This window comes from Myotis brandtii, unplaced genomic scaffold, assembly GCF_000412655.1.
Source record: "Myotis brandtii unplaced genomic scaffold, ASM41265v1 scaffold426, whole genome shotgun sequence".
NCBI classification, from domain to species: Eukaryota; Metazoa; Chordata; class Mammalia; order Chiroptera; family Vespertilionidae; genus Myotis; species Myotis brandtii.
The window spans coordinates 311,647-320,692 of NW_005366314.1; the positions used below are offsets into that span (position 1 = coordinate 311,647).

Sequence of the window (9,046 nt, forward strand, 5' to 3'; positions counted from 1 at the left end):
GAAGATTCCTGCAAGAATAGGGCTTCCTGCGGCTGGAGCGAAGCAGAGAAGGGAGCAAAGCCCACCGAGGGCTTTGCTCCCTTCTCCACTGCCTACTCCCTCCTGTCTCCGCTGCCTCGGCTCCTTCCTCCGCTGCTTTGCTACTTTTGCAGTGCTTGGCTTCCTTCTATGCTGTCTTCAGTCTTTGCTCTGCTGCATATGCAAGTTAATTGCCATCTTTGTTGGGTTAATTTGCATACTCATCCTGATTGGTTGGTGGGTGTAGCAGAGTGACACCAATTTGCATGTTTCTCTTTTATTAGTGTAGATAGATAGATAATTTTATTGACTTTAGAGAGGAAAGGAGAGATAGAAACAATTAAAAAGATGGTTGGACCCAGATAATAATCGGCTGGTGATGACCTCTTCCTGGTTACTGAGAGTTAAGTGACGGTTCTTTAACTCAGGGAATATGTGCAGCTTGGTATTTGCTAGAACGGGGTCTTTGTCCGAAACGCCCACTCTATTATTTGTATATTGGTAATATAATGACCTGCCAGGTCCTTACGTAAATCTTGGTCACTCCTCATTGATTACTCCTTTGGTCAAATAGCACATGTTGTTAAAGGTTCCATTTAAGGGTGTGTGTGTGTGTGTGTGTGCGCGCGCGTGCCCGTCCTGATGCTGGCGCTTTTCTCTCCCGCGGGCGCAGTGCCGACGAGCTCCTGCTCACCGAGATGATGTTCAACGGCCTGTTCAACGACCTGTCCGCGGAGCAGGCCACCGCCCTGCTGAGCTGCTTCGTGTTCCAAGAGAACGTGAGTTCCTCCCGGCACAGCTTCCCCCTCATCCCCACCGGTCACTTGGCTGCAGTGCTGTTACAGGCAGTTCAGTTACAAAAGAATTCCTCCCCATTTCCATGTGATGGGTAATGCGAGATAGAAATCAGTACAACTTTAACCCAAGTATAGTAAGAATTAGATGCATTTTATCAGAAAGGAGAGTGAACTGGGATTTTATTTTTGGAAGATCGTTAATCAGATACCAAGTTTTAAATTTGTTCCATTACCTGATGCCTTGTTGAAGGTCTGGCCTAGAAGACAGCCCTGGAAAGAAAAAGATGAGTGGAAGTAAAATTTGGCAAAACTAGTAAAAATGAAAGGGCCATCTTGGGTTACTGTCCCTCCTCCCAGTGCGGGGGCCGCTGGGAAGCCACTCCCCCTCCTGCTCCTGCGGACGGAGTCGCCTGGTCCGGGTGCAGGGCTGGCCCACGCCTCACCGCTGGGTCCGCACCTAGTTGTCCACGGGACCACCTGCACTTCACCCCAAAACCAGTGTGACCTGTTCTATTTAAAAAGGTCACGTACATGTCTCACGTTTCAGATTTAAACTTTGTGGTGGTGAAATGGACAGACCCAGACTTGCCTTCTGAACATAACTTTAATGCTGCTGCCTGCTTTAGAGGCCCTTCGCCCACACTCAGTGTCACTGTGAGCGGGTTGTGTCAGACACGCTGCTTTTCCGTCTGCCATGGGCTGTGTGGCTCCTCACTCATGAGGAGGTCAGAGTCGGGACGAGATGAGGAGGCAGCGCCCAGAGCACAGGTCCTGCTCCCGGCCCTCGCTGGGCACCTGGAAGTGAGGTCACAGGAGGAGGCACTTCCTGGGAAACACTGTCTCGTTGCTCCTGGGCTCAGCTTTCTCACGGTTTCTAAGGTGGTTGGTTGTGAGGAGCGTTGCCGGTTTTCTCGGAGCAGATGGAGGCTGCAGTGCAGGGTGTGGGGAAGGGGCACCTCTCTGGCCCCGCACGTCCTGGCTTCCGAGAGGCGTGTGTCCCCTCCTCAGAGGAGCTGGGCTCAGCCAGCCGCTCCCCTGCGGAGCTTGTTCTGTGAGCCACACGGGGGCAGGGCCCTCGGTTCTTGTGCTGGTGCCATTCAACATCAGGACGAAAAATTGCACCACAGGCCCAGTGCTTTCCAGCTGGAAAGAGAGGTGAAGACAGTAAGATACTCAGTGGTCTGCTTGGTACACTGACTTCTGTTTAAAAGTGTGTTTTTCACACCATGCCCCACATTTTTCATACCATTAGACCATTTTCAAACCATTTGAAGAAAGCGTACAGTCTCTGCAACAACTACTTACTAAGCACCCACTGTGTGCGATGCACAACTCTAGGCTCTAGAGATGGAGTAAAATGCTTCCCTTCCTGGCACTTAGATGCTAGAGGGTGAAGGCCACAGACACGGAGCTGGGGACTGCGGGCTGTGTCCGTGGGGATGAGGGTCTTGGAGGCAGAGAGAGATCTTGGGGGTGGGGTTGCTGTTTTAAGTAAGGGGATTAGAAAAGGCCTCACGGATCAGGGTGAACTTGGAATTGCGGGTTAAAGGAGAGATGAGGGGGCATACTGCACACACCTGGTGGAGAGCGTTGGGGAAACCTCACTTAGTTACTTAGTGAGGACCCATGCCTTCCACTTACAGGACCCGAGGGAGGACACCTTTGGGACCTGCTGACCTTGAGTGGACATAATTTCAAAGATGTTGAGCAGTCCTGCATTCTCCTATTAAAGGAGAACTTGAGTTCACGCATCATGGTGTTTTATTTTAACAGGTGTGACATGGAACCTGGGTCATGATTTATTAGACACACACACACACACACACACACACGATGCACATGAAAACCAAGGCCTTGTGAATACTGGTGCCTAAAATAAAGACATATCTATTGTAACTAACCTACAGTTATTTTGTTAAAAATTTACCTATAATTTAAGTCCTGTCTCACATGTGCATTCATGCCATTCTTATAATAATTTTGGTTTTGCATAATAAGTCTATCTGTCAAAATCTGTTCACAGATCATGTCTATATTCTAATCACAAGCCTGTAGGTCTTCGGGGCCTGGCCTTTTTCTCTTGGGGTGAGAGACCAACACCGAATTGAGCAGCTTGTCCGAGTGCGTGTGGGTAGTTAGTAATAGGCCCGAAACGCCTGTTTTTCCAGTTGAGAAGTTGGCAAACTTGTCACTAGTGGGAAGGCAACATTAAGAACACAAACTCAGAATAAAACCTTAACTGTCTTGTACTTGGTTAGAGAGCTGGAAATAGTGTGGCAACATGGAAATTGAGGGCATGCTTTTAACGTTCTTTGTCCCAGATTTTCAGTTTCCACAGATAAGGAGTTGCCTGGAAGCCAAAGCTGTTTCAAAATCAAACTACGATAAAACAGCTCAGCTAATTTGGATGTAACTGAACTGCGTGTGTTCGCAGTATCTGCTCGTCCTCGGCTCCATCCCGGGCACAGCAGTGGCTCGTTAGCGCTCTGCGCCTTCCGCAGCGGCATTTCCTCTGCAGGAGAGAATGTCGGGGGTGAGGGTGAGGGGGCATTTTTGCTTTCATAACCTGAGTTGATTAGGAAATACACGCCCGCAGGGACGTGACGGCGTCAGAGCGTTGTTTGATTGGCTGTAGGTTCTCACAGCTGACCCTCCTTTTCTTTCCCAGTCCAGTGAGATGCCCAAGCTCACCGAGCAGTTGGCGGGGCCCCTTCGCCAGATGCAGGTAGGACTCTGAACCGCCGTTTACGAGTAGTAGGTTGTAAACAGCTGCTCTGACGGCAGCAGCATGTCATTCAACAGAGACAGCGTCCTTCTGGGGTGAAGATGTCACGTGCTGTTAGTCTCATCACTTAATGCTACTTGTGGCATAGCACGCCACTTGTGGTTTTTACTTTATCATTAAACAGTCTTTTTCAAAAGTTAATAAATTGCACAGGTGGCTGTGAGTGCAGATTAACGGTCACCCTGCAGATGCTACAGCAGCAGGTCCATGTCTGTCTCGTTTTCCTCGAGGCTAAGAACGCCATCTTGATGGACTAGGGTTTAGTTAGCTTTATGTTTTAGTTTACTTTTCTATTCTAGTTTACAACAAAGTTTTAAAGTCTGTTTTATCCTAAGAAATTATTTATCTCTGGCTTCTCAAAGTCACAGTAACTTAGAGTAATGAATTTGTGTCCGTTACTGTTTTCTTGGGAAGAATTGATTTTTGTCCACCTTTCAGTGTCTTACAGAAGATAGGGAAGGACGAACTGTGAGACGTTGCAAGGGAGGAATGACAAGTGCGTCAGGGAAAAGGGCCCCTGGTGGGGCAGGCAGCAGCCCTCACTGCTCCTGCCAGAGCCCAGGCGTTTCTGTAGTGGCAGGTGCTTTCCACCTTCTGATTACCGAGGATAAAAGGGCGAATCTAAAGCTCTCATTATGGGCAAGGAAAACCTTCAGATTTACATTTTTTGAAGCTTTATTGGGGGGAAAAGCATTATTTTGCCATATGATGTGTTTCTCTAAATCTGTTTTATTACTGTTTTTGTTTTGTTAATGAAACAATTAGAGATTGGTTAAGTGCTACTCTTGTATAATTTTCATGAATAGTTTCTGGGTTGTTTTTTAATTTTTATAAGAATTTACTTGAGTAAACTGATGATGTGCCGGTATATTGGGGAGCAAAATCTCAAATGCTCCAGCAGTTGCTGTTTTTTGTGTGAAAACCATGATCTTGACATATTACTTCAACGTAATGGGGAAACGTTGCTGTCTGTTCACTTAACAATGGAAAAGGCACCGTGGCTGCTTAGCCCAGCATATCCAACGTGTAGGCACATGCTGGGTAAGAAGAGGGGACCTGGTGGAATGCTGGCGTTGGAGATGAAGAGGTGATGTGGGAGGTCACAAGTACATTTTAAGTGTATCTTTTATCTTCAAAGGAATGTGCTAAACGAATTGCAAAAGTTTCAGCAGAAGCCAAATTGGAAATTGATGAGGAAACATACCTGAGCTCCTTCAAACCTCACTTAATGGATGTAGTGCACACCTGGGCCACGGGGGCAACATTTGCCCACATCTGCAAAATGACAGATGTCTTTGAAGGTATGGGTCAGTGTTTATGCAGACACTGCTCTCTGATGGAGGGTACATTCGGACTCAGGGTGGCCTTGTTTGTTTTTAATAAGAGGAAGTTTACTTAGGAAGTCAGAAGTAGAAGTGAACGGAGAAGGAATGGGCTCAGGAAACAGGTGACAAAGGCAACAGAAGGGGCCTTGGGCCTCAGGAGAGAGAAGGGTAGAGGCAAGCTCTGGCGGAACAGGGCGGGGTGGGGGGGGCAGAGTGCCTGGGGCCTCTGTCCTCAGGGCCTGTGAGGACGGGAGCTTAGGGGCGGTCCCAGGGCAGGGCCTCATAGAAGCTGCACCAGCTCCCCAGGGGTGTCCTCTCAGGATGCTGGGCTCTGCTGATTGGCCGCTGCCAGGGGCTCATCAGTCAGTGCGGCTGGTCCTGAGGTCAGCTGGGCGGCACTTGTCTGGTTTGGCTGCTTTTCTGCGCCTGGAGCTGAAATACAACTGAGACCAAGATGTATTTGATGCCGGTCAGAACCTCCTTGTCCTGGGAGCGTAATGCTTCTGGGCTACTCTCCAGCCTCCTTGTTCATTCCCCCTCTGAGGAGGTCTCACCTGCGTGACTAGCAACATGCCGGGGTGACATTGTCTTAATGAAACATTAATTTTTGGTGATAAAGTGGAATCTTCTGCCTATGTAGGAAGAAAGTATTCCCCACACACCCTGTTGTGTAATAGGCATAGTCCGCTCGTTTAGGTGCTTAGGAAACTTGTCCTGTGTAATCTCTGCCAAAGTCCCTGCATGCGCTTGTGATGAGCAGGCGATCCTGGTAAGTCTCATTCCTGCACTCAGCCCCTCAGCCTGGCCGGTGCCCTCTCGCAGTCCGGGAGCCCTCGCTCCTTACTGTTGCCTACGCGCTGCTCCTTAACCCCTCGGCTTGCTGCTCCTTAGCACTGTCGCGGAGGTGGGAGAGGCTCCGCCACCGCCACTGCGCTCTCACCAGCCTTGAGCCTGGCTTCTGGCTGAGCCCTGACCACCAGGGGGCAGCTCCTGCGTTGAGTGTCTGCCCCGATGGTCAGTGCGCCTCATAGTGATGGGTCCTTCTGCCGTTCAGTCGATTTGCATATTAGCCTTTTATTATATAGGATGTGCTCCTCCAAGAAGTCAGACACAGTGACTTAACAATCGTGGCTCATAAAGGAGAGGAGGCTTTGTTTAAGAAAAATTCTGGGTTCACAGGGCTGTAAAATGTGTCTGTTCTTTGTATGTAAATGGAAACGTTCTCACAGTCGGGAAGACACGCCTGGGCCTGCTGAGGCTGAGGACAGAGTAGCCCTGTGAGTTGGCCTTTCCCCAGCACGCAGCCTCCCGCTGCCTCCCGCCCTTGCCCTTCCTGGAGCCATTCCCCATCACCGTTTGCTTGAGAATCTAAGTTTGAAGTTTGGTCTAATGTCAGTACAGTGTTCTTGTTTTTCTGGTCTGGGTACCACCCTATCAACTCATTTTTCTAAAATTGGAGTAGACTATATATTAACTCTTAAAAACAAAATGGCTAATTAAACAGGAACAAAAAGCTGAAGACCTTGATTTACTTAGGATAGTATTTCCTTTTTTGAACACACTGCCCACCCCTTACCAGGTTGCTGTTCGTTCTCCCATTGCAGAATAGCCCTTCGCTCCTTGTCTTGTGATTGCACATCTTTATATAGTTGGAAAAACACAGTAATCTGAGCACTCGCCATAGCACAGCGCGCCTTGGAACTTTTTAATGTGCTGTGCTCAAACCATATTTATTTGTTTCTAATTAGATTCTTAATTTTCTTTTTATGTGAAAAGAAAAGGTTTTGATCATTTCAAGAAGTAGTATTTTTTAGGCATTAGTTAAACATCGTAATGATTAACCATGTGTGTGAGGGATGTCTGTGTACTGGGGTTCATTTGAGGAATTTTGAAGACTTCATGTAAATAATGATTTCTTCTTGTTATCACCCTGAAAAAATTGATAGGATGTAGTTGTTTCTTATTTCCATCGAACTCGATGTGAACAGCACTTTAGAAAGTGTAGAGGCTAAAGCCTGTGTTTTGCCGGCTGACCCATGGAGTGGCTCCATTGCAGCCGAGGCAGCGCCTGTCACTGTCCATTTCTGTCTGTAAAAGCCACTGTTGCACCCACCGAGCACGAAGGACTCGCTCTGCACTGGCAGTGCCATCGGGATCATTACTTGAAACTGCTGCCCTCCCGCCCCATGTGTTCCACACCCGCCCACCACTCTCTTCTCAGATGCCTTTCATCTGGCGTGGTGTCCCTGAGGCCGGGGTGCCCCTGAGTCATGAGGGACTTTCCACTGGACTTGTTTTTAGAAATACTTTGCTAAAAATAAGTGACTTTTATTAATATGTATCATCTCTGTGTTTAAATTGGGCACAGTTGGTACTAAATGACTTAGGAATGAGACCTGGCATGCACTCATTTGATGAATTACTGAGCCCCAGTGTGAACAGCAGAGCCTCCTGCAGAAAGGGTCGGCCCACGCCCGCGCCTGCGGTCACCGTCCAGGAACGCACATTCGTGATGCTGACCTCAGGGCAGACCGTTAGAATCCGGTGGGTAGGAGCCAGGGCGGGCCCTGTGCGGCACTCGGGATGCCGGAAAGCTGGAGGCGAGATGCTGCTGGGGAGGCCTGTGCCTTTCCGTCCTCGGTGAGAAGGGTGGTTTGTTCCAGAACAGCTGCTTTCAAGCACGTCGCCCACATGTCCGTGGGGTGAAAGCGTAGATTGTGGTACCTCGTCCACCAGGACGGTGTCAGCTGGAAAGAGGATGTGCGACTGGAATGCAATGGGATGAACTTGGGGTCACATTGAGGGTGTAAGTGGTGACACAGGCAGCCACGGCACAGTGACCGTGTCACAACCCGCGTCCCCCAAAACCACTGCCTTGTCCTTTTCCTCTTGGTCCTGGCGCCTCCGCTCACTCCTCCAAACCAGGTCTAAGCAGGTGACCCTCCTGTTCCAGGGGGTGTGCTGCCCACTGTCTGTCAGGTGACCTTGTGCTGTAGTCGTCTTGTGACCAGTCTCCTGAACTGCATCCTCGTCTCACTGCTCTGGCCCAGGGTGTCCTGCAGGGGAGGACTCTGCCTGTGCTGGCCCTTGGCTGCTTTGCGCTGCCGTGAGGGAGGTGGCTCTGTGTTTGCCTGGGTCTCGGCTCCGAGGCCGTTCTGCTGGGTGAGTCATCTCTGTGCTGCGGCCACGTGCAGGCGCTGGAAGGGAGAGAGCCCTCAGCACCGTGCAGAAGCTCGGAGACGCTCACGGGCCCCAGTTCAAGCGTGAGTCACAGCGGCCTCCTCAGAGCTGAGGCTCCTCAGTGCTCGGCTGGATCCAGGCCGCCCTGCTGACGGCTGCCCAGCGCAGCTTTGACGCAAGCACTTGTCTCAGGTCGAGTCCCAGGGTCGAGTCCTGTGGGAGCGGCTAGTCCTCTGGGTGAGGAGAGCCCGAGGGAAGACACCAGAGGAATGATAACTGCACCTTTCAGACGGCAGACCGGACCCTGCTTAGAATCCGTGCCTCCCTGACGGGATGGTGCCCAGGTGCTCGGGAGGCCGCCCTCCTCGGGCTCGGCCGCTGCCCACAGCCCTGTCCTTTGCTGGCCTCTGCCCAGAGCTGCTCTCGCCTGCCCCGGGCTGTGCTGTGGTTCAGGTGCCTGTGCAGGAGCAGGTGTTCACACTTGATGGAGGCCCAGGACTCCGGCCCTTAGCAAGGATGGGAGGGCCCTTCTCTGCACCTTCTCGCCCTGGCCCTGCGTCCCACGCCCTCCGCGTGGCCTCCTCCCCAGGCCGGCCGTGGCTGCCTCCCCCCAACAAGTGTGTCCCCTTTCTGTGCAGGCAGCATCATCCGCTGCATGCGGCGCCTGGAAGAGCTGCTGAGGCAGATGTGTCAGGCGGCGAAAGCCATCGGGAACACTGAGCTGGAGAACAAGTTCGCGGAAGGTCAGTGTCCCTCATGCCTGCTGTCCCACAGCGCCTGTCCATCCCGTCTCCCTGGGTGGCCATGAGCGCCCTCTAGTGGCGGTTAAGTAAAGCTTTAGTGTCTGGGTCAAGTTTTTAAGATGATGTATGTTTATGTGCCTCTCCGGTGCCCGCACTAGGGACAGGGCAGGGGTGGCCCGGCCTGCCTGGAGCTCCTGT

General features: G+C 51.0%; 1 protein-coding gene across 3 annotated transcripts in view; it reads left to right on the forward strand.

Annotated features, from left to right (window-relative positions):
* SKIV2L2 (superkiller viralicidic activity 2-like 2 (S. cerevisiae)) overlaps positions 1-9,046 on the forward strand; it is a 50,888-nt gene that overhangs the window by 40,557 nt on the left and 1,285 nt on the right. For 2 of the 3 annotated variants that reach the window (XM_005874151.2, XM_014546027.1), the window contains 4 exons: positions 692-797; positions 3,484-3,540; positions 4,739-4,901; positions 8,744-8,848. In XM_005874151.2, coding sequence (XP_005874213.1) covers positions 692-797; positions 3,484-3,540; positions 4,739-4,901; positions 8,744-8,848 — 431 coding nt within the window. The remainder of the gene's footprint in view (positions 1-691; positions 798-3,483; positions 3,541-4,738; positions 4,902-8,743; positions 8,849-9,046) is intronic. The other variant, XM_014546026.1, reaches the window with a different exon arrangement.